Genomic DNA, 26637 nt, shown 5'->3' on the forward strand with positions numbered 1-26637 from the left:
CAGGGCTGTTGTGAAAATAATGAATAATACATGTAAAGCTTTTTGCAAACCTTGAAGTACTATGGAAACAGGAGCTATTATATCTTACTACAACACTCTAAGTTTGTTTAAAATCTTCTTCCCATGAAATCATTCCTAAAATACAAATATAGCTGAGTTTGACTTGTTTGACTAAGATAATAGGGAATTCATTTTGAAATGAAGAGACACATCATTTGACAAGAGCAGCTATTGCTTATAAGGTTTCCTTTTCTTCGTGAGGGAAGTGAGAGGTAAACTTTTATAAATGGCTATTTTTAAAATCCCAAGAATACTCTTGATCTGTGACAGCTATTTGAATGAAAAGCAAATGTTTTGTCTTCTTAGATATTTATTAAGTTGCAGAAAAAAGAAAAAGGAGGCAACAGAGCAGGGAAGGAAACCAAAACCATTGTGAATATTTTCCAAATTTTAAATTCAGTGAGTGACAGTTGGACTTTCCTTGGAGAATTTGTTCCATTTGGTGGATGGAAAAAAAAAAGCCAAGTTTTCTGTCAGCACCAGAGAGCTTAGCAGGGAAATAAGAGTCAATTGTCCTGTCCTCTGAGCTAAATGTACTTACACTGATTGACTCACAGATCAGAAATGGAAGAGACCATAGGGTCCCTCTGCAGGGTTTGTTAAAATCCTGCCTGAAATCGTGAGCTTCTATTTATAACTTACAACTCCTTCTGATTTGCCCCTTTCTCTTTTAACAAATTGGATTTAGAAGCCAACAGAATTTAAAGGCAACTTCACATAACTGAAAAAATCCAAACTAGCAGAATATCAGGGCAGCTAAGTGACACCGTGGATAGAGTGCCAGGCCTGGAGTCATCTTCCTGAGTTCAAATCTGGCCTCAGATACTTACTAGCTGTGTGACCCTGGGCAAGTCGCTTTGCCCTATGTGCCTCCGTTTCCTCATCTGTACAATGAGCTGAGAAGGAAATAGCAAATCACTCCAGTATCTTTGCCAAGAAGACCCCTAATGGGGTCACAAAGGGTTGGACATGACTGAAATGACTCAACAACAACAAAGCAGGCTGTCAGCCAATCAGTCAATAAGCATTTGTTCCAGGCGCTGTATTGATTTTCAAGACTATGAGATGGCACAAAAAACAACAAAAATTCAGCTCAAATTAAAGAAAGTTAGAATATGTCACACGACCTATTACCTTTCCTGGGTCATTCTCACTGGCTTTTAAAGTTAACCATTTGGGTACTTTCAAAATATTCTCAATTACACAAGGTTTGCATTGATCTGGAGGAAAAAAACTCTTTATAGGTTTAACTAGTATATATAAGGATATAAACAGTTCAGGGTCTCTGTCTTTTGGGTGGGTGGGTGTCTCTCTGCTCTGTATTGGTCTCGGTCTCTCTCTTTCACACACACACACACACACACACACACACACACACAAAGAAGCTTTTAATAGATTGCAAACTTCCTTGAGACAAGGGTAATATTTTCTTTCTATTTTTCCACAGTGGCTTATACTAAGTTGCTAAATTAAATTAACTTGAATGCATACTCAAATATGTAAGTATTAATACCCATTGGATCACAATGTTTCTAATGGAAATTGGAGTGTGGATTTTGAAATGTTTATTCCATTTTCCACACGGAATCTAAACTAATAGTTCTGCTGTGACAGAAATGTGCTGCAAAATTTTGCTGTTCATTTATCCATTTAATACATAAAAAATTATAAATCACCTATTTTTTTTCTTCATCATAAACTCATCTCCTTTTAAGTTTGCTGTCAATATTATGAACCACCAGAACCCAAAGAAAACAAAAATGTTCTTTTGAATGTTAAGGGTTGCAAACTTTTATCTATTTCCAAGTGTCGTTTCACCCCAGTTCCCCTTTCTAAGACTTCCACAGTCCTAGGTTCCATCTCCATCCTACCCCACCCCCAAGCCAAATTTTGCTGCCTGCTCTTCCTGGTTTTGGGAAAATCATAATAGCTGCTATATATGCCAAGGGATATAACCACCTCCTGCAGTGCAAAACTTAAAGATGTAAAGAAAGAAGAGGGTGGAGAGGTAAGAGAGGAGACAGACAGAGAAATTCCAAGGCCCAGATAATTAGTCTGGAGGCACAACTTCCCAAAAATTCTCATTTGTTGCCAACTTCACTGTTCAACATGCCATAATTCTTCATGGCAAAGAATACTATACCATGAGCAAAAAAAAAAAAAAGCTTGAGAACCACTGACCTGCACCTAGTATTTTCACCTATAGAATCATTCCACTATTTATCCCCATTTATTCCCCTGAGAGAGTTATATCCCAAGGGACTTATCTCAGTATTGTTGGGCCATTTCCTTTTTCTACCCCTTCCCCATACCCTAAACCACAGCTTGGTCAATTCCCTAGCTCTTAGTAGAGAGAATGTTGCTCTAATGAAGAGTATAATCTACTTTCCTTAAATTCACATAGAGTGTGCAAAGACTCCTTAACATACAGAAGGAGTAAGTAGTGGGTATAAGCAGTAATGAAAGGACTTGGAAAAAGCTTTGTAAGGTCTATCTAGCATCTGGATAGTGGGTAAGGAAGCAGACCACTGCCCTCTCCTTCTAGTGGTTGACTTCTTGGGAACAAAGTAGGATACATAATGTTGAAGTTCAGCCACATGAAGTATAGAGGAACTGTTTCTCTGATTCCTCCCAGAACCTCACTTTTCCTTTGGGTCATAAACTGACATCTGTTCCTCCTGTGCCTAGCTAAATTTCTGATGATAATTTTTCACTACTGAATACATGATTATTGCATTAAGAGATTTATTTCTTTGCCATAGAAAACTTTACCACCAGTGACATAAGTGCCTCTGAAATTGAGAACAAAGTATCTCAGATGGAAAAGTCTTTGGACTCAGACAGCTTGGAGCCTAGCCTTGCAGAGGAAATGATCCGTGAAGTGAGCAGACTCCTCCACGCCCCACCAGCCCTACTCAACCCCTTGTCTCAGAGGTATGTGTTGGCTTCTGAACTGACAGAATCCAGGTTACTTCTTCAGGAGATAAAGAACTGAGAAATGATCTTCTGTACCAATACTAAGTCTATAGTATTGATACCTACAGAAGCACAGTCTCCAGAGCATGAAAAAAGATAGTCTTACTATATAATCTGCCCCCAGACTCAATCTGGATGAGCTTTTGCCTCTGGAAGGACATTAACAAGCTGGTCCCTTCCTCCTCTAACTTACATTAATTTTCATCTCTTCTAGTTCTAAAAAGCTGAAGTACGTTCGAGGATGTTAAAGGAACCCAAAGATAGCATGAGAAGCAGTTACAAGAACTGGGGATGTTTAGTGTCAGAGAATTTTCTTAGCCCAGAAGACTTAGACCTCTTGGGAAAGGCATAACCATCAATTAGGGTCCAATGACTTTGGGTCAGAGATAGGAGGCCAAACTGAAAGCAAAGAAGTGTATTATCATGCTAAAGAAGAAGACAGATAGCAGGGGCAGCTAGGTGGTGCAGTGGATAGAGCACCAGCCCTGAGGTCAGGAGGACCTGAGTTCAAATCAGGCCCAAGACCAAACATTTGACATTTACTAGCTGTGTGACCCTGGGCAAGTCACTTAACCCCAACTGCCTAAGCAAAAAAAAAAAAAAAAGACAGCACTTTAACTTCTTAGGATACCTATTTGATTTTTATAACTTTTTAGGCCTACTTATGTACCTGGCCAATCAGTAGCATTCTGTGACAACTTAGGATAGATAAGTAAGACCTTTCACAGGAGGAGGGGTAGAAAAAGAGGGAATCATCTAAAGGAGAAAAGCAGGATTTCTAAGGGAATATTTGCCATGCAGCTGACAAGGTTTGTTATTGGAATGAGAAGACAAATATTTTGTTCAAGTGTAGGAGACAAAGGGAGGTGACCAAATACTTTTATAATTCTGAAAGAAATCCTTTCAGACAAAACTGAGGGGTTGAGGTAACCATTTAGACAAGGCTGAAGGTGTGTGTCTCTTATCCAAGGACAACAAGTTGTGGTTACAACAGTGGATAAAACTATTGTTTTCATATAGCTTGTTTAATTTTATTCCTCCTTACTATCCTCTATAAAGCCACCTGGTGGTCAGGGGATTTCTACACTGTTAGTCCATCAAGATGTTGTGAAATGATTATGGTTCCAATTTTTCCTCCATATTAACTCTAGCAAGAAAAGACTTGGTGCTCACATATGTGTTTGTTGGGGTGTGGTAGGGTGGGAAGAAGACATGATCAATGTCTTCAAATATTTGAAGAGTCTACAGGTAAAAGATTGTAGGATCAAAGAATTACAGCTGGAAGATGTCATACAAGCCATTTAGTCCAAACTCCTGGTTTGCAGATGAAGAAACTGAAGTCCAGAGAGGTTAAGGGACTTTCCCAGGCACACAGATAATGGGGCAAAGACTTGACTTGGCACAGGACATCTGACTACAAATCCAGCCCTTTTTGTTGTTAGCGGTAATTCATGCCTCAGCTAAGGACTGGTCTAGGTGACCTTTGAAGTCTCTCCCAGTTTTGAAATACTCTTATCTGGGAAAGTGAATTCTGCTTAGATTAATGATCTCAGAAACAAGGAGGATTTGAATTCTGAACTGTCTTCTTTTCTATGATAGGTTGTTAAAAGTAGTGGCTGATATTGGCTTGAAATTGAATTTTTCAAACAAGACCATCAGTTTTACCTCACCTTCTTTGGCTCTGGCTGTGATCAAAGCCAATGCCAGCACCTTTGCCAAAACTACTTTTGCTGCCCAAGATCCTTCAAATCTTCAGGTAAATAGTACCTTGATTTTTATTTAATGTAGAAACATTTTAGCTTATATCATTTTATTTCAGTACAATTTTTATTTCAATATAATTTGAGCTGTTTATTATACTTAATTATTTTACAACGTGCTTCTTGGATTATGGTATGTGGGGAGGGGGCACATTAAGGTTAGAGAGTGAAGAAACAGTCATTCCTACCTAGGGCACCTGCAAAGTTTGTTCATTGACTTGATGGACCTTATTTGCAGAAACTGTTACTCAACATTTCACCTCTTAGATTCATCACCATTTGAAACCTTTGCTAAAAAAGAAAGGCAGGAAAGAAGGACGGAAGAGAGGGAGGGAGGGAAGGAGAAACAAAGAGAGAGAGAGAGATAAAGAAAAAAGCCACTGCTATCGCTATTGCTGTCCACACAGATGATTTGTCCACAGTTGTCATTTACTACCTTCCTACAGCTATCCTCTGTTCCCGGTCAATGTTAAAATATTCCTTCTTTCTTTTATTTTTGTGGTTGTTTTGCTTCATCCCCCATATGCAAATAGTTGAAAAGTCTGTGATTTTGTGACTGTAGGGAACTTCTAATGTGGAAACTCCCTCTAGCAACACAGATCACAACCAGCCTGTGACTTAGTTGAGAAATATTTGGTATTAACTTAAGCATATTGAAGTCCCTGGTAAAGTGAATCTACTTATCTTTGGAGCTCTAAGGACCAATCTCATTGTTTCCAGAATGTATGACAACCAGGCTGCTTAGCCAAGGATATCTACAGGGTGGCCCTAGACAACAGACCAATTCTTCAGCTTCATATCCTATCCAGCCATCCAACCAGGCCATCTTGTTACCTACCTGGTGACCCCCACTCCCTGCTTTTCACCTTTCCAAAACAAAACACCCATACTTCTTGAGGGCAAAGACTCTTTGTGTGTGTGTGTGTGTGTGTGTGTGTGTGTGTGTGTTTGTATCCCTAGCACAGAGGATGGCAAATAGTTAGCTTAATTAATGTTTTTTTCATTCATTCAGTGACTTGCCCAAGGTCATGCAGAGGTTGGATTTGAACTCAAGACTTCCTGAATCTAAACCTAACACACTATCTACTGTTTTATTCTCTGTATACTACATCTTCTTTATGGTGCTTAATTGAGTATCCAAAGCAGTAGAATGTGAACTCCTTGAGGCCAGGGAACGTTTCTTGTTTGTTTGTTTGGGGTTTTTTTTGGTCTGTGCTTCCTCAAAGTTCAGTCAGCTGTTTTTTAATCATGTCCAACTCTTTGTGACCCCATTTGGGGTTTTCTTTGCAAAATTACTAGAGCAGTTTACCATTTCCTTCTCCAGTTCATCTCATAGATAAGGAAACTGAAGCAAACAGGGTTAAGTGACTTGCCCAGGGTCACACAGTTATTAAGTAGCTGAGGCCAGATTTGAACTCAGGAAGATGAGTCTTCCTGACTGCAAGCCCAGAGCTCTATCCACTACACAACCTAGCTGCCCTAGGTGTCTACACAGTAGACACCTAATAAATGCTTGTAGAGTTGAAAATGAAACTCATCTTATAAATAAGTGGCTACTTATATGCATTGCCATTTCCTGAGTCAGGAAGACTACTCTAGTCATCCAAACTAGCTTCTCCCTTATTCCCCAGGCATGAAATTAACTTAACAAAAGACAAAGTTGGTTTTTTTTCTTCTTCAATGAAAGGTAAAGTTTAAGCTGCAAATAGGATAAGGATAGGGACTGGATCTGTGATTCCATTGGTATAAAAGATGCCCCAGTGAGGCATCTCCCTCTACCAGCAGCTTCTCTGGAACTTAGAATTTTAGAGAGTTGCCTAGAGCACTGAAAGGTTAAGAAAATTACCTATGAACATGCAGCCTATGTATGGGGTTCAAGCCTACAAGCAGGGCTTGAATCCTAATTTTCTTGGTTCCAAGGCCAGCTCACCATCTAAATCAAATCAGTTAGCATTTATTAAGCATCTACTATATACCAGAGACTTTTCTAAGCTCTAGTGATACAGAAAAAGGCAAAGCAAATCCCTACTCTCAAGGAACTCACAATCTAATGGGGAAGACAACATGCAAGCAACTATGTACATATATAGATATATGTGTATATATATATATATATATATATATATGCATATATATATACATACATAGATATAGATATATGCATATATATGTGCTAAATTGGGGATAATGTTAGAGGGCAGGCATTATGATTAAGGAAGACTGGGAAAGACTTCTTACAGAAGATAGAATCTAAGCAAAGATTTGAAGAAAGCCAAGGAAGCTAGAAGGCAGAGATGAGGAGAGAGAGTCAGTGAGATGCTCAGAATTTTTTTACACAAGGAACAGCAAGGAGACTGTTGTCACTGGGTCACACAGTATTGGGATATTGGGGGGTGTAAACTGTAAGAAAACTGGAAAGTTTGGGAGTGGGCAGGTTATGAAGGGCTTTGAGGAGGGCAGAGGACTTTATATTTGATCCTGGAGGTAATGGGAAAATAATGGAGTTTATTGGATGTAGGGGAAGAGAGGAATGTGACATGGACAGACCTGTGCTTTAGGAAGATTACTTTCACAGCTAAGTGAAGGATAGAATGGAATACAGAGAGATTTGTGGCAAAAAGACCTATCAAGAGGCTTTTGCAATAGTCTAAGAATGAGGTAATGAGGGTCTGCCCCAGAGTGGTTACAGTGTACTAGGAGAAAAAGAGGCATGTTTGAGAGATCTTACAAAAGTAGACATAACAGGACTTGACCACTGATTGGATATGGAGGGTAAGAGAAAGTGAAGAATTGAGAATGTTACCTGGGTTGCAAGCCTGAGGGATTAGGAAGATAGTAGTACCCTTGATAGTAATAGGGAGTTAGAATGAGAGGATAGTTTCAGAGGAAAGATAATGAGTTGGACTTAACATGAACATGTTGAGTTTAAGATGTCTATGGGATATTCAGTTCAAAATATCTAAAAGACAGTTAAAGATTGGAGACTAGAGCTCAAGAGAGGGGTTAGGGCTGGACAAATAGATCTGAGAATCATCTGCATAGAGATGATTATTTAAACCATGGGAGCTGATGAGATTACCAAATGAAATCATTTAGAAGGAAAAGAGAGCCTAGGATAGAGCTTTAGGAGACCTCCCCTCTGGCCCCCTGACACCTCCATTAGTGGACATGAACTAGATGAAGATCCAGCGAAGGAGAGAGAGCAGCAAACAAGTTGACAGAGAACCAGGAGAGAACAGTGTCACAAAAAACTAGATAGAAGAGTATCAAGGAGAAGAGGGTGATTGATAGATCAAAGAGGTCAAGAAGAATGACAAATGAAAATGGTCATTAGATTTGGTAATTAAGAAATCATTAAGGGGCAGCTAGATGGCTCCGTGGATAGAGCACTGGCCCTGGGGTCGGGAGGACCTGAGTTCAAATCTGGCTTCAGACACATAACACTCACTAGCTGTGTGACCCTGGGCAAATCACTTAACCCCATTGCCTAGCCAAAATAAATAAATATATGAAAGAAATCATTAATATCTTTGGAGAGAACAGTTTCAGTTGAATGATGAGATCAGATAGCAGACTGCAAAGAGAGTGAGGAAGGGAAGTGGAGGCCCCTATTGTAGACAGCCTTCTCAAAATGTTTAGCCTTAGATCAAATGAGAGTTTTTTTAAGGATGGGTGAATCATAGGATGTTTGTAGACAGTAGGGAAATAGCCAGTAGACCTAGAGCTATTGAAGATAAAAAAAGAGGGGGATGATATAAGGGGCCATTTGCTTGAAAAGATGAAATGGATTGAGGTCACTTGTTTGCCTTGGCAATGAGAAGGGCCACCTCTTCATGTGAAATAGGGGTAAAGGAGAAAATAGTGGCAGAAGGCAGCTGGGTTTGGGGAGATGAGAAATAGGGAGAAGAGGAGATTCTATACAAATGGCTTCAGTTTCTTCTAGTAAAATATAAGTCAAGTGTCTCAGTTGAGAGAGTGGAAGTAAGAAGGATCTAGGGGGTGCATTGGATAGAGCACGAGCCCTGAAGTCAGGAGGACCTGAATTCAAATGTGGTCTCAGACACTTGACACTTCCTACCTGTGTGACCCTGAGCAAATCACTTAACCCCATTACCTAGTCAAAAAAAATAAAAGGGATCTATAGGTTTGAGGATGAATGAAAAGGTTTGGAAGAGCTACTATGCTGGTTGAGATAATGAATCGATGATGGGAGCGAAAAGACCAGCAATGAACGTTCAGTTGAAATTACATAGCATAAACTTGCAGTGGACCAGTTTCATGATTTTCTCCAGCTTCATTCGGCAACACATGAGTAGGAACAAAAGCAGTAAATGATGGGAGTAATCAAAGTTTAGGTCACGGCAAGGTCTCCTGTAGGATAAAGGGGCAAAGGACTGGAGAGAAGACAGTGTCATGCCTCTAAACTGCAAATACACCTTGGGAAAAGGAATCCCCCCTCTCTTAGTAAAGTACAATTAACAGATAACCAAACTCTTTCCTTAGAACAGGTTTTGATATAGGAAGAGACTATAAAGGCATAGGAGTGCCTGAAATGGAAACTGCTACAGAGGAGGCAAAGGCAAGAAAATAGCAGAATGAGAGCCCCTTTTTTGAAAATGTACCTCTCATGCTAATCTGCTGAGGTAATTTACCAGTCAGTTTTTGTCTTAAATGTTTAACTAAGCTCTAGTACCTAGCACATGTGTCATGCACACAATAGGTGCTTAATTAATGCAAAATCCCTTCCTCCTATTGCTTGGTCAAACCCAGCCCTGGATGACTCACACCCTTCCACTTCCTCTCCTATTCATGGACTATTAAACTAAATTGCAAGAAGTTACAAAACAATGCTGACTGGGTCCACTATATACATTTGTTATCCAATCTCAACTGGGCCCTCACAGCAGCAAGACAATCTTTTTATTCCTCTCTAGTTGATTCTCAGTCCCATTCACTACAGCAATAGTTCCAAACATCCTTCTGTCTCCTCAAGCTTTCTATACTATCTCTTCTACCTAAGCTCTCAGCTGAGGACCTTGCCTCATATTTTCACACACACAAAAAAAATTCAGACTATTTGCCTGAAGTATCTTCCTTTCCCTAGTTCTTTATCTCATATTTCCCCTGTATCACTTCCAATTATGTCCTTATTCATTCTAAACTCTTATCAAGGCCAACCTCTGTACATGAACCTCAAACCCATCTCCTCCTATCGCAAGCAGATTGTCCCCATGATCATCCTCTCTTGTCTGTCTATGTCTCTGTCTCTCTGCCTCTATGGGGTGTGTGTGTGTGTGTGTGTGTGTGTGTGTGCATGTGTCTTATCTTCAACTTCTTCCTAACCTTCCCATTACAATAAAATGCACCACCATCCTTCTGGCCACTGAGGTTCACAACCTCAGTGTCTTCCTTGGGTACTCACTCTTATTCATCCCTCATATCCAGTCAATTACCAAATTGTATCATTTCTATCTCCTTGATATCTCTTGTATCCATCCCCATCTCATTGTTGCAGGTTGGGACCCCTCGAAAACCAAAGTACAAGATGGGTTGTCTGGAATGAATTCACAGACTCAAGCATTCTTTAAGTCAAGTTGGCAAAAAGTTTATTGTAACGCTTTTCAGCAGGCAAGGATTCTTAAGGATCCTGCAACCTTAGAGGGGTACAGTTAAAGTTTATATAGGATAAAATACAATAAAACATGTGCCAAATATGCTAATTAGGTGATTCAGGGTGGAATTAGGGAGTGGTTAAGGAGTGGATAGTTCTTAAAAGAACATGCACTTCTTGTACCTACTGTGCAGGCATTTTACCCAGAAATGTGGGTAAAAATGTGGGAAAGACCCACAAGGGGGGCCACATGGAAGTGTGGTTTTAGGCCTGCTATGTCACTAAGTTAACTAGAGTTCAGGGGTAACTGAGAGTTGTCCAGTCTGCCACCAATCAATGTCTTGTTTGACAAGATAGATGTAGGGAATATCCATATGTCTTAAGTCTAGAATACAGATAATGAGGAGCTCAGGATGTAGATAATGAGGTAGGGCAGTAGTATAGATAGTCCAGTGGGTAAGAATGTCTTTATGACCCAGTGCAAAGCCAGTTCAAATTAATAATTCCTTCAGGTGCTGCTTTTTACTGCAACAAGGAGAGAGATAAGGGGCTTGTTGGGGCCCACTCATGAGTAATTGCTAGGCACAGTGTCCTTGGGCTGTGGAGAAATTGTCAGAGACAGTGTTTCTGAGGCTAGGGAGAAATTGGGGTCCAAGTACAAGCACCCAAACATAAGCACCCAAGAACCCCATCATCATTACTCACATAGTCACCATTTCAGACCCTCACTATCTCTGGTTTGTACTATTGCGATAGCCTTCTAACTTGTCTCAGTGTCTCAAGTGTCTCTGAAGAGGTCTAGAGGTTTGGGGTGCTGGAACCCCAAGATCATGATGCAGGCCCTGCCTGAATGAATTCAACTCAAATCTTCTTCCAGTCAGAAAAAAGTTTATTAGAGATAAATAATATAGGTCAGGTGACACCCGTAAGGACAAGCAGGCATGAGAAAAGCTCAGCCTTTTGGGCATGAAAGATTCTCGGCATTTGAATGGAGGCCAGGGTAGATCTTATATACACTAAAGTAACTTTGGGTGGCCAGAGGAGGGGGCTGGGAAAAGGGTCTAGGTGAGAATTCCGATTGGAAGGTCTGAGAGACTGAATAGACAATGGGAATAGATAATGAAGGGAACTGAAAGGAAGAAGTTTGAAAGGCATCTGAATAAGGTCAAAAGGTGGGGCTAGGGTTTTCAAAGGGAGGTGAGGAGCTGGGGCCTGCAGACAAATGGGAGCCAGATTCCTTTTGGGGCAAGGGGTGAAGATCTTGGCTTGGGCCCATACCCCATCAACCCCACACCCCAAACCATCCATTACACAACAGCTAAGATTATTTTTCCAAAGCTTAGATCTTACTATATCACCTTCTTTCTCAATAAATTCCAGTGGCTCCTCATAACCTCTAGGATCAAATATAACTCTTCTATTTGACATCTAAATATCTTTACAACCTGACCCCTTTTTCCACTTTTCTTTCCTCCACATACTCTATGGTCCATTTAGATTGGCCTCTAATTGCTGAACCTCACCTTCAATGCTACATTTCCCTTCTATGTGCCTTTTAACGTGTTTTCCTGCATTCTTGGAATATTCTCCTTCCTCAACTTCAAATCTTAGAATCCCAGCTTCTGTCAAGACTCAGCTCAATTGCTTCCTTCTGTAGGAGACCTTCCCATCCTCCTCCTAAGGGCACCTCATATCTCTTCTGTATGTATCTTGTATATTCCTATTAATATAAATTTTTCTTCCCATTAAATGTAATCTTCTTGAAGGTAGGGTAGTAAGTGACAGAGCCAGGATTTGAAATGAGTGTCTCTAATTCCAAATCTAGCTCTTTCTAATGTACCACACTGCCCCACAAGTACCAGAAGAGAATTTTAATTGAGGTTCCCATCCCACCCACCCCCTCCCCATTCCAAAGATTGTGCTCTTTTCACTGCACCATGCGCTACTTTTCAATTTAGCTAGAGAATGGCAACTGTGGGAAAATGGAAAGGTAATTTTTTCCTAAGAGTAGCCAAGCACTAGTAAAAAGCTGCTGCACTCTTTCTTTATCAGTTCTCAAGGCAGTGTCAACTGTGGTAACAAATGACCAAAGAGTCACAGAGATTTTGCAACTATTGTTAACTACAAAAATATCAAAGAGCTCACACAGATTAAAAGCAAAAAGCTTTCTTTATTCCAGTGGGGGAGAGAAATTAGACACATGTCGGGACCTCCTCTTATAGGAGACCCAAGGCAGTGGGGCTAAACCTTGATTTATATATTTGTGGCTAGATAAAGAATCAAACAGTGTAGTGTAGCAACAGTGGTGAGGCACACACCAACAATAGTGAGGCAAGGCTGTCTAGTGACAAAAAAGCTATTCATAGCAAGGCTTCATGTCTGAGGCTACTGGTGCTTTCCTGAGCTCAGGGACTGTTAATTCTTTGATTTAGTTGCAGCAGTGTTCATCCAGAGGTTGAGAGCAAAGGATTGTTGGTATGCCAAGCTTAGGGCACGGCTTGCTTTCTAGGCTCTGGAAAACTGGGTGTCTCCTAATAGTAAAAAAGAGAAGAGCAAAAAAATAAAAGAGAAGAGTGGGATCCTGACAGTAGTTTATTAAGCTGAAGGCAAACTGCCTAAATGATACCAAGCAATAGCTTTAATTTCAGTCTCATTGTCTAATCAAATGTTTTCAGCTTATCCTTTTATATTTGTTACTGAATCCTGCTCCCAGGTCTCCTAATTCAGACCTTCAACCTTCTTAAACTATGTCCAGAAATCCATCATATGTGTCTGGATTGATTTTCAGGTTACTTTGGACACTCAAGCCCCTGAAAATAGTATTGGTATTATTACCCTCCCCACTCAGTTGTTGGACAATTTATCAGCTGAAGAGGCAGAGATAGCATCCCGAATCCAGTTCAACTTTTTTGAGACACCTACATTATTTCAGGTAAAGTTTGCTAGTTTCTTCTATTTCCTTTAAATATCCCTAAACTCACCGTGAATAAAATTACTTCACTTAAAAAGATACTACAGATATAATTTGTGTTCATTTCTCTATTGATTTCCTTTTAAAGCTTCTCAGTAAGTGGAACTTTTTATTTTGAGACTGCTCAATATAGTTTCTAATATGGGGAAGTAGCCTCTTGTGATGAAAGGAGCTCCAAACTATAAATTAGAAAATCTGGGATTTATTTCCAACTCTGCTACTAATGGTATGATTTTGAGTACGTCCCTTGTCTCGGGGCCTTGGTTTCCTCCCTTAAAAAGTAAGGGAGTTGGACTAGGCCAGTGGTGTCAGACTCAGAAACGGGGCCCCCTAAATCATAGATAAGGATCCCTGCAGGCCACTTCTTGACTTAGAAAATCACATATTAACATTATCTATGTTCTATTGTATTTTTATTTCTTTTTTCAAATATTTCCCAATTTCATTTTAATTTGGTTCACTCACTCTGGAGTGTTGCTGCCATGGTTGGCTCAATGATATCCAAGGACTCTTGAAGCTCTAATATTCTGTAAACCTAATGATTTTTCCCCTTGATCACTTTATGACTTTTTTGGTGTTTTAGGATCCCTCACTGGAGAATCTCTCTCTGATAAGCTATGTTATATCTTCAAGCGTCACTAATCTAACAATCAGGGACTTGACAACAAATGTGACAGTCATGCTACAGAATACAAGTCCTAACCAGGTAAACCATTCATGACGTTTTCATGCTCACCATTCTTTTTAGTAGGAAGATGTCATAATTCTGCCAAAGAGGAACAAAACTTGAATTCATCCAGGGAACTAGTCAGAGCAGCATGTGAAACACTTCCTCTCCACCATCATTTTTTCATTCATTAATTCATTTAAGAGACATTTACCAAGTGCCAGGACTCTTGTCCCTGGAACTAATATAGGCTATGATAAGAGGTGAGATTTTGCCTTATCTTTCCTGAAATCGGACCTCCACATAACTTCATGGACAACATTTCCAAACCTGTGCTTATAGTTCCATCTGTTAGCTGTTATCCCTGTTATGTGTTGTCTTCCCCCCATCTAAATATAAACTTCTTAAAGGAGCTCAACACAGTGTCTGGCACATAGTAAGTGATTAAATAATGTTCTATCTATCCTCTCTCTCATCCTCTTCTCTCCTCCCTCCTCTCCCCTCTCCTCTCCACTCCTTCCATCCCCTGCCCAGTCCTCCCCTGTCCTCCCCTGTCCTCCCCTCCCCTCTCCTCCTCTTCTCTCTTTCTCTCTCTCTTCCTCCCTCCATCCCTCCTTCTTCCTCTCCCTCTCCCCTCATTTCCTCCTCCTCTTCCTTCTTTTTTTCTTCTTCTTTTTCTCTGTCTGTCTTTCTGTCTGTCTGTCTCTGTCTCTCTGTCTCTCTCTCCATTATGCTCAAAATTGGGAGAAAAAAAGGACATGGTCCTTACCTTCAAGGGTAGTAAACCTGTACTATCTAGTACAAGTAATATACAATGTCCATGAATACACAAACTTAAATACAATAAATGCCTAAGAACAATACTGTACAAAGTACTAGGAGATCAGATGAAGGTGAAATCAGTATTAGCTTGAGGTAATAAGAGAACAAGGGAGCTTAAGGATTCTGAGGTCCATTTGCTTCTAGACACAAACCTTAGATGATAACTCTCCCTCTAAATATCAGGCACAGGGAGAATGAGAAAGTGTAAAACCTGTATGCCTTTTCCATAAACTACTTGCTTCCCAACTTTTCTTATGTAATGTTTGAAAACAGTGTCTTATTTCTCCCTTACAGGATAACTTAACTGTAAAATGTGCATTTTGGGACCTGAGCAAAAATGGTAGGTTTTGCTGTTATCCTTTCCCCTGCCTTAGCTCACACATATCCATTGGTCTTATTGATAGGATATGTGTTCTCTCCAATGCTAACAGGTGGCAGAGGAGGTTGGTCATCTGAAGGCTGCACAGTGAAAGACAAGAGAATAAATGAAACAATTTGTTCTTGCAACCACCTTACAAGCTTTGGAGTTCTGCTGGTAATGTAACAATTTAAAGAGACCTCAGATTTAAAGGCTAACTGCTATTAAATGTATTGACACCATCTTGTGATATCTACCAGATAAAATGTCTTCATGAACACAGCTGAATGTGTTAGAATGGGCAATTTTTCTGAGCTAATGAAAATACAGGAGCATGAAATACAAGTCTATTTTTATTATTACAAGCTTTTACCTACATAAACATATGTCTGTATTGGTTAAATATACATATATTATGGCTAGTATTTACATTGTACTTTAAGGTTTGCAAAGAACTTTTGCTAATATTATCTCATTTGATCCTCACAACAACCTTGTGAAGTATGTGCAGATATCTTTCTCATTTTACAGATGAGAAAACTGAGGTAGACAGAGGTTAAGTGACTTGCTCAGCGTCACACAGCTAGTAATTGTCTGAGGTTCAATTTGAACTCATATCTTCTTGGCTCTGTTTCTATCCACTGCACTCACAAATGAGTTTCTGAAACATAGCTAAGAACATCATAAAAATACTAAATTTAGACATAATAATCATTAGGAAATGTAGAACCATCTTTTATTTGAATATTTGGTAGAGGCAACTAAGTGGTATAATGAACAGAGTACTGGATTTAGAATTAAGAAGATCTGAGTTCAAATCCTTCCTCAGACACTTAATAGCTATGGGAATTTTCTCAGCCTTAGTTTCATCATCTGTAAAATGAAGATAATAATAGCACCTACCTCACAGAGTTATTCCGAGAATCAAAATTATATGACATCTACAGCACTTTCTAAACTTGGAAGCACTATATAAATGTTGTTTTAAAAAAGAATATATAGTAAAGATGATTTCTACTTTTTAGGACTTGTCCAGAACACCCTTACCACCTATCCAGATGCTGGTTCTTACATTCATCACCTATATTGGCTGTGGCTTGTCTGCAATTTTTCTTTCAGTTACCCTGGTAACCTACATAGCCTTTGAGTGAGTATTCTCCCTGTTACACGGGAATTGTGGCCATCATTGTTTGACCAGTATATTACTGACATCCCCAAAATACATTAATTACCTCTCTGCTATGACACTATGCAAGGTACCATGTAAAGACAGTTCAGTGAATACTTCAATGCTCCAATGAATCTGTGAGCTTATCAGTTTTAATATTTCTTCCATTGATGTACATTTCAGTCCCCCCACACTCTTTGCCTATCCATCCACAGTGACCACCGTCTGTTTCCTCCTATGAGTTTGCCAAGGGGAATCTACCCAATGAACTGGAGGTCTTCCTCATTTTCTCCTCCTGTAGACTTAAAATCTAAGAGGATAGTAGTAATGTTGAGAGTTATTAAAAATACATATTGAATTAAGTTAAGAATTTGTGTTAAGCAGGAAAAAAATAGGAAAATGTGAGTTGTGCAGATAAATGAATTCAGAAATGGTTGAATGACCCATGCCAGAGAATGTTCATAAATGGAACAATGTCAACCTAGATGGAGAGCTCTCATAAGAAAGAATGCTTTGGATAAAGGCATAGAAGATGGCTTTCTTAACCAATTTGTAGATGACACAAAGCTAAAAGAGATAACTCTTATATTGGATAACAGAATTAGGATGCAAAATTATCTTGACAGGATAACATGACAGGAAGATTCACATGGAATTCATTAGGGATATAGGCAAATTTCGGCACTTAGATTAAAATCATCATTGCAAAAGTAAGTAATAGGGGAAATGTAGCTAGACATCAGTTTTTGTAAATAAATAAATAGATAGGTAGGTAGATAAATAAATGAATGAATAAACAACTAAAATAAATGAATAAATGAAAAAGACCTGAGCTCTTTAGTGGATCTTATCCTCCACATAAGCTAAGAAATGGACATGGCAACTAGAAACAAAATGAAACAAAACAATGAATACAAATGTTAGGTCATATTAATATCTTATAAAATATCAATAACATTGTATGTTAATATCTTATATTAATGATATATCATTGTATTAATATCTTACAATATGGTGATAATATAATTATTATAATTACATTATAACATAATTATTAATAATGTTAATAACATATTAATATCATGTTCAGAATAAGGGAGTTGATAGTCTCAATATATTTTGCCTTTGTCAGACTATATCCAGAGTACTGGGCTCTGCTCTGGCTGCTGCATTTTAGTAAAGGCATTGAAAATCTGGACTAAGAGTTGTTTACCAAGAGGATGATGGGACTTTAAAATATGCCATACAAGGATGAGTTGGTGGATCTAAGAATTTTTAGTTTGCAGAAGATCTAGAGAGTTTATAACATTTTGCTTGGATCCATTTGGCAGAAAAATGGTTATTGGGTGAAAGTAATAGAGATTTTAGATGTCTCTTTCAATGCCAATATTCTTTGATGCAAAGAATTAAGTGGATTTAGTGGAAGGTTATATGAAGTATCTGGAAAATTACATGTCAGGGGCTATACATTGCCATTTTTCTAGTTGGTTGAAAGGTTTCTTGAAATAGATATGGGGTTTCAGGAGCTGACTGAATAATAGGAAAGAAAGGGCTTAGTAAACCAGTTCAGCAGGAATAGCAAATTTTGTAAAAGAGGTAGTATCTTTGATAGATTTTTTGGGGAACATTGCAATGCTTTGCTTTGCTATCCAGTCATTTTTCAGTCATGTCCATCTTTTTGTGACCATATTTGGAGTTTTCTTGGAGTGGTTTGCCATTCCTTTATCCAGCACATTTTACAGATGAGGAAACTGAGGCAAACAGTATTAAATGACTTGTCCAAGGTCACATGGTTAGTAAGCATCTGAGGCCAGATTTTAACTCAGGAAGATGAGTCTTCCTGCCCTTTGCCATCTTTATCTTATTCATAATTCTACTTGGAGAACTTTACAGATGCCTTTCTCCTTAGAATTCTGTTGGAAGTGTTGGAATATTACAGACACATACTGGACCTCTGATTTCATTCATATAGGTAATCTGTAGGTGAGGAAACTCTCTCTTACCAGTGCAGATTGGCATCTTCTCATCTACTTAGGCTTAGAGGATTGTCCAGAACACTGAGAGGTTAAGATCTCAGTCAAACAGTCAATGTGTGTCAGGAGCAGGACTTTTACCTAGGTCTTCCTGGCTTCAAAGCCAGTTCTCTAGCCACCATGCCAAACTTCCTCTAGTTGTAATAATAACTAAATATAAATCCAAGCATTTGTATTCTGGATACTTACTAGGAAATTAATAAAAACTAATTTCCATTTCTACTCTTAGATTGGAAAATCTGGACATCAGAATGGGCATGTAGACCTGCCAGTGGATCCTTGGAAAAATTCTCAGACTAATTTGCCAATAAGTTATTCATTACCTGGAATGATTTAATCAGAGCTACTTTTTCAAGCACAAAACTTTTTATGTAACAAATTAGACTGTATTGCTGATTTAAAGAAAATGGTTTTACTATACTTGTAGCTTTTAGTTATGTTCTTTTTAATTTTTTATTTAGTTATGTTCTAAAGTTATTTTTTTACATATTTATATTAAGCAACAACTTGATATAGCAGAATCTCAGACTAGGGAAGAAGCTCAGAGACTATCTAGTCCAACCACTCTTGACTAACAAAATCCCCTGAACAATCCTTCTGATAAATGGTCAGAAGTTTTGGGTTATCCCAGTTTTGGGATAACCCACCATTTTGTGAGGTAGCCCATCTCACTTTTGGATAACTCTAATTGTTAAGTGACTATTATAAGATTCTAAAGTCCTTTAGCAAGTATCATAGCAAAGTGGAAAGAGCACTAGATTTCTAATCAGAATACGTGTTCAAATTTCTGCTTTGACATCAGGCACATGTATGACTTTGGGTAAGTCACAACCTTTCTTTGGGCCTCAGTTTCATCATCTATAAAATCAGGAGTTATCTCATAGAGTTAGACTAGAACATTTCTAAGGAGCCTTACAGCTCTAAATCCTATGATTCTATGGTGACAGAAGTCTATTGGATGAGACATGGAAAACAGATATTACACACACACACGCACACACACACACACACACAAAACACAACACATATCATAAAGAAAAGGCAGTCTATGTAATGTCTAATTATTTATATTACATATTACATGTATTAGTACATATGTATATATAATTATACATTATATATCATATTGTGTAATATGCTGTATATTACATATATAGTTTATATATATAATTACATATGTTATTATAATTACATATGTCTAATGTAGTAGGGAAAACATTAGCTTTAGGAGTCAGAAGACCTGAGTTTGAATCCTGGCCTAATTACTTTACTGTGGGGTGACTCTGGCCAAGACGCATCAACTCTCTGGGACAGTTTCCTTCTCCATAAAGTGAGGGGGTTGGTCTAGGCCTGAGTTCTTAACCTGGAATCCATCAATTTGTTTTTTCAATATTTTGATAGCTGCCCTTTATTATCATTGGTTTCCTTTGGATACCTATATCTCTTATTTTATGTTTTTGCAAATATTATGCCCCTGGGTCCTTTAGGCTGTGAAAAGGGTCCATGACACAGAAAACAACTAAGACCCCTGGATTACTTTATCTCTAAGGCTCCATGAAGCTCTAAGTCTGGTGACTATAGAATAATAAGCCTATTCAAAGTGACCTTCCTCAGGCTCTACTGAACTAAAGACTGAATTCCTGCATCCACAAGAAGCCTCCTTATTGTCTCTTAACCACCACCATTCTTTTTATTTTGAGCCAGAGAGGTCCCCTTCCCTCTACATTAACAAATGATACTGAGCCTTCAAAGAGAACCTGACATATGACATGAGTGTCCACACCAGGGTTTGCAGGCAGATATCATGCCATTTTTCTCCTATGTCTTTTTCAGGAAAATCCGGAGGGACTACCCTTCTAAAATCCTCATCCAGTTATGTGCTGCCTTACTCCTCCTGAATCTAGTGTTTCTCCTGGACTCATGGATTGCATTGTATAACATTCGAGGCCTCTGTATCTCTGTGGCAGTATTTCTTCATTATTTCCTGTTGGTTTCATTCACTTGGATGGGCCTAGAAGCTTTCCATATGTACCTGGCTCTTGTCAAAGTGTTTAATACCTATATCCGGAAGTATATCCTCAAGTTCTGCATTGTGGGTTGGGGTATGTATGCTTTTCGTTGCAAGATGCCCAGAGGTGGTACAGAGGATAGACTGATGGATCTGGAATCAGGAAGATTTGAGTTCAAATCCTTTCTCACACATGTACAAGTTATATGAACCAGGGCAAGTCACCGAACTACCTCAGTTACCTTAGCTGTAAAATGAAGCTAATACTAGAACCTACCTCCCAATTTTCAGGAGAGAATAAGAACATAATGTTCATAAAGAGCTTTGCCACCCTTAAAGCACTAAACAATTGCTAACTGTCATATTTGATTAGTCAGGTAAAAGTAACAACAAATGGCATGTATTTTACTGATTTCCACCTAACCCCTTAAATCTTAGTATGTGTTTAGTCTTCCAAAGGGCAACCACATGCCACCTCTTTCAAGAGTAACTGTATATTATTTCAGGATTGGCTGTGACCATAACTATATGGTTGTTATTTTAAAAATGGTGCTTTTGAAGCCAAACTCAAATGCAAATCCTGTAAGGTCTGGCAGCCTTCTCCTCAAACTGTGGTCTTGCAATCCCAAATTTTACATATATTCATAATTTATAATACATGCATATATTTACACATAACATATAATATATGCACATATGTATATATTATATACATGTGTATATGTATATATGTACATATATGTATATATAAAACACTTTAAAAACTCTAATTGCTAGCTATTATTACTATTGTTATTATTCGTGGTGTTGTAGGGTGCGTTCATAGAAGACTAGTACCTCTGGTATGAGGCTCCTCCAAGCCCTTTTCAGGGCATTTTCTGACTTTAGGTATCCACCTGATTCACCCAACTTCTCTCAGCAGAATGGGTAGATGAGAACAATTTGTTCAATGGCCATGAAGGTGGCTGATGAAGGTGCTGTGGAGCACTTAGAGCTTGGTTAGATACAGAAGATGCCAAAGGCATCCACTGCATTCCAAGCCATCACCTGTCATCTTGACTTTTGTCTTTCCACTGGACTCAGATGACTCTGGAAGAGAGAGTAAGGCCAATGACTTCGCACAGCTCTGCCTCACTTAAATCCAATTTATGTGCAAATCAGAAGACATCACCCATACCATGTTACCATTTTTACCTACCTCAGAGTCCCTGTGGTGACAGGCAAGTGATAAAGCAGGAGGTGCAAGATACACTGGGAACTATAGTCACAACTCTGCACATAGGTGGCCCAAACCACAGGGTCATCTTTTCACTGGACTAAAGCAACAGCAGGATACAGTAGCTGCCTAGGTGTCTGAGTAGCCTTTTTGAAGGACTCACTGCTCAAAGGGGCTAGAAAAGGTGCCCTAAAAATTGTCTGCTTCACCCAACCCTAGCCTGTTTACTGTAGCAGGAGGGAATCCCACTCTGTGGTCAATACACTAAAAAATGTACAGAAACTTGCAAAGATGATTCCACTCACTATCAATACATGGAATGTGTGCGCTTTTGGACAACAGGAAATCCAGTAGACCTGAAAGACAAACATCTCTTATGAAAGAACTCAGCAGCTATCATATCCAAATAGCAGCACTGAGTGAAACAAAGCTGGCAAATGAAGGCTGAGATGCAACAAAATATGGATTGATTCTCTGCTGCTTGTGCTGATTTTGGCCCAACGATTAACATCAAGAAAACATGAGTTTTCCACTAGCCAGCACCACACCATCCATACGTGGAACCATCAGTTACACCAAATGGAGAAGTTTTGAATGCTGTGGATAAGTTCATTTCCTTTGGTAGCATACTTTCCATGGATGTACACAGTGACAATGAGGTTAACACATGCATTGTCAGAGCTAGTTCAGTGTCTGGGAGGCCCTGAAAGAAAGTGTGGATAGGCTACCTACCAAACTGAAGGTCTACAGAACTGTTGTGCTGACCTCATTTTTGTATGCCTGTGAAACCTGGACAATCTTACCAGTGCCATGCCAGGAAACTGAATCACTTCCATTTGAATTGTCTTAGGAAAATTCTGATGATGACCTGTTAAGATAAGGTACCAGATACTGAGGTCCTTTCTTGAGCTAAAATGCCAAGCATCCAAACTCTACTGCACAGAGCACAACTCCAATGGGCTGGCCAAGTTGTCTGAATGCCAAACATAGGTTTCTTAAAAGACTATTTTACAGAGAACTCACATAAGCAAACACTCATTTGAAGGTCAGAAGAAGCAATAAAATGACTCTCAAGGTCTCTCTGAAGAACTTTGGAATAAATTGAGAGGCACAGGCAAAGGACTGCCCAGCATGATGTGCCCTTATCAAAGAAGGTGTTGTGCTCTATCAGCAAAGCAGAATTTCAGTAATCAAAAGAAATGTGAGATGCATAAATTTAGACACATCTCCACTCTAAACATTCATGTGGACTATTAGTGCCCGACCTGTGATAGAGTCCTCTGAATGCATATTGGTCTGATCAACCACAGTCAGACACATTGTACCTTGAAGTCCAACACAGTGATATCATTATGGTCCTCTTTGAGAACAAAGGAAAACCAACCAACCAACCATTACTGATAAATGATCCAAAAGTGTCTGATGAGAAAAGAAGCATCACTAACTGAAAAATCATCGCTAAGTATGTGTTGTACCTACAATGGGTCACAGAATAATAGGCTTTTTTAAATTGAAAATAAATGCTGACATCTTTTTGTACCATGACCCACCCAGGCAGGTATCTCCTATACAACATCCTTGAGAGATGTCAACTGCAGCTTGGACACCTCCAGGAATTAGAACTCAAAGCCTAATGAAACAATCATTCTATTTTCAAATAGACATAATTTGGGGGACAAGTTCTTTGCTATATTGAACTAAGATCTTCCTCCCTAGAGCTTTTACTCATTAGCTCTAGACCTGCTTTCTAGAGCTAAACAGGACATTCCTAAGTACTCTTCTGTACGATAGCTCTTCAAATATTTGAATACTAATACCTTACACAGTGATTTTCTGCATTCAACGCACTTTACTATACATTGAAGATGAGTGCTACAGTGGAAAATGTGTTGGACTGGGAGAGATCTGGGTGCTGGCCCAGCCTCGAGTAACTATGTCTAACACTGGGTAAGTCACTCAGCTTCATTTTCCTCATCTTCACTTAACAGAAGCAGAAGACATAAAGAAAAGGTGGCAAGAACACACGAAAAAAACTATACAGGAAAGATCTTATCACCGACAACCATAATGGTATAGTTACTGATCTAGAACCAAACAACCTGGAGAATGAAGTCAAGTGGGCTTTAGGAAGCACTGCTAACAATAAGGCTAGTAGAAGTGATAGAATTCCTGCTGAACTATTTAAAATCCTAAAAGACGATGTTGTTAAAATGCTGCACTCAACATGCCAGCAAATTTTGAAAACTCAACAGTGACCTGGATTGGAAAATAGCAGTTTACATCCCAATCATAAAGAGAAATGCCAAGGAATGTTCAAATTACCAAACAATTGTACTCATTTCACATGTCAGCAAGGTTATGCTTAAGATTCTGTAATCTAAACTTCAGCAATATGTGAACTGAGAATTACCAGAAGAACAGGCTCGTTTTGAAAGAAGCAAATGAGCTAGAGGCCAAATTGCCAACATCTACTGGATTATGGAGAAAGCAAGGGAGTTCCAGAAATACCTCTACTTCTGCTTTATTGACTATGCTAAAGTCTCTGTGTGGATCACAACAAAATGTGGCAAATCCTCAAAAAGATGAGAGTGCCAGATCATCTTACTTGTCTCCTGAAGAAGCTGTATACAGGCCAAGAAGGAACAGTGAGAACCAATCATAGAACAATTGATTGGTTTAAGATTGGAAAAGGAGTAGGACAAGGCTATAATATTGTTCATCATGTGTGAAATGCCAAGCTCAATAAATCAAAAGTTGGAATTAAGGTTGCCAGGATAAATGTCAACAATCTCAGATATGCACACAATACCACTCTGATGGCAGAAAGTGAAGAGGAATTAAGAAGCCTCTTCATGAGGGTAAGAGAGGAGAGTATAAAAGCTGGCTTGAAGTTTAACATCAAAAAAAAACTAAGATCTTGGCAACAGGTCCCATCACTTCCTGGCAAAAAGAGGGAGAAGAAAGGGAAGCAACGTCAGATTTCACATTCTTGGGCTGAAAGATCACTGCAAACAATGACTGCAGCCATGAAATTAAAAGACACTTGCTCCTTGGAAGGAAAGCTATGGCAAATCTGGACAGCATACTAAACATACCAAACAGCATACTAAAAAATAAAGACATCATTTTGCCAACAAAGGTCCATACGATCAAACTGTGGTTTTTCCAGCAGCAATATATGGCTGTGAGAGTTGGACTATATATATTGTAATGCTAGAGAAGACTTTTGTAAGTCCCTTGGACAGCAAGGAGTTCAAATCGGTCAATACTTAAAGAAATTAATCCAGACTACTTATTGGATGGTCAAATACTGAAGCTGAAGCTTAAATACTTTGGCCCCATAATAAGAAGACAGGACTTTTCAGAAAAGATTCTCATGTTGCAAAAGATTGAATGCAAAAAAAAAGAGGGGTGTAGCAGAGGATGAGATGGATAGATAGTGTCATGGAAACAGTGATCATGAACTTGGACAGACTTGGAGAGATAGTAGAAGATAGAAAGGTCTGGTGTGTTAGGGTCCATGAGGTCATGAAGAGTCAGACATGACAATGACTAAACAACAATATGGAGATAATAATATTTACGCCACCTATCTTCCATGTGTGTGTGTGTGTGTGTGTGCGCGCGTGTATATATGTATGTGTATATGTATGTTTATATATGAATTATGATTGGCATGATCTCAGTTGACCATCACAAGATTCCTCTGAGTTAGGGCAGGAATTATCATGCCCATTTTACAAATAAGTAACATGAGGTTTAAATGACTTGCCCAATGTCTCATAATTCACTAAGACTGGAATAATCAAAGCCAGATCTAGAACTCAGATCTCTTTTCTATTCTTTATCTTCTTTATATTTCTGTTCTTTCCATGTCATGATTTTAAGACCCGTTGCTGCTGTCTTAATCATTCTAGTTAATTGTGTGATTTTTTTTTTGAGTGTGAAAGATAGACTTTTAAAAAAAAATTTCATCTACTTGGGGTAGGGGGTAGGGGACCTGAAAAAGAAGTCATTGTTATCCTCATTTAGTCCTAATCTTAATTTTCTCTACAAAAATGTGTAAAGCCAGATTTCTTAGACAAGGATAAAATATATCACCATGTTATTTTTTTCTAAAATGGGTTTCACTCATACAATGAGAATGTATCTCTGTCATACAAAATACAAATGACTCCTACTGCCAATCAGGTCAAGTTCTGCAATCAACCAGTCTAACATAGTTCATTAGAGACCCCTGGTTGTATCATTATAAATTTTCTTTTTGGTTGTTGTCAACACTTCTCTGTTGTATATGCATTATACCCAGTTTATCTTCTGGTAATTTGCATGAACCTTGACCCTTCTTGCTGTTAATCCTCAGAAATAAATGTTGTATAATGCTATCTGATTTTCTCTGTATTTTGGTGTTTTAGAACCCTGTGTAACATTTTTTTCCCTCAATCTTCTAGGTGTCCCAGCTGTAATTATAGCCATCGTGCTAGCTATATCACCCGATAACTATGGACTTGGTTCCTATGGAAAATTCCCCAATGGCTCACCTGATGAATTGTAAGCACAGATCTTCCAGAAGGATTGCTATTGCTTGTTGGGAAACTAACTTCTCAGAAAAAATTGCATGATGGAATCACTATATTGGCACACACTCCCTTCCTAATAAAAATTGGTTAAATTTATAACAGTTCTTGTGGTCAGAGCTGTAATAAAGCAAGCTAGTTGGAAATTCCACTTGGCTACTGAAGTACAGGAAAATAAAAGAAAGAATTTTGAAGATCTTTATATAAGCCTATAAAAAAAGAAAAATTACACTAAGTTGATGATAGCAGATGAAATACAGTATTCATCACAGTATTTGTATGGAGTAAATTTTAGAAGGTTGCAAGTCAGTTCAAATAATTCCAACCAACCACCTTCATAATTTCCTTTAATATTCAATGAAGAAGTAAATTCTACTTGAGATTTCAAAGGAAGGAGTAGTGAGTAGTAA

General features: G+C 38.7%; 1 protein-coding gene across 7 annotated transcripts in view; it reads left to right on the plus strand.

Annotated features, from left to right (window-relative positions):
* The window catches only part of ADGRG2 (adhesion G protein-coupled receptor G2), a 157309-nt gene that overhangs the window by 120303 nt on the left and 10369 nt on the right, over positions 1-26637 (plus strand). For all 7 annotated transcript variants that reach the window (XM_021007455.2, XM_021007458.2, XM_021007457.2 and 4 more), the window contains 9 exons: positions 2823-2994; positions 4636-4792; positions 13196-13339; positions 13962-14084; positions 15162-15207; positions 15299-15402; positions 16251-16372; positions 20260-20528; positions 26102-26201. In XM_021007455.2, the coding sequence (XP_020863114.1) occupies positions 2823-2994; positions 4636-4792; positions 13196-13339; positions 13962-14084; positions 15162-15207; positions 15299-15402; positions 16251-16372; positions 20260-20528; positions 26102-26201 (1237 nt within the window). The remainder of the gene's footprint in view (positions 1-2822; positions 2995-4635; positions 4793-13195; positions 13340-13961; positions 14085-15161; positions 15208-15298; positions 15403-16250; positions 16373-20259; positions 20529-26101; positions 26202-26637) is intronic.

The sequence above is a fragment of the Phascolarctos cinereus genome, unplaced genomic scaffold (assembly GCF_003287225.1).
Source record: "Phascolarctos cinereus isolate Bilbo 61053 unplaced genomic scaffold, phaCin_HiC Scaffold_726;HRSCAF=1367, whole genome shotgun sequence".
NCBI classification, from domain to species: Eukaryota; Metazoa; Chordata; class Mammalia; order Diprotodontia; family Phascolarctidae; genus Phascolarctos; species Phascolarctos cinereus.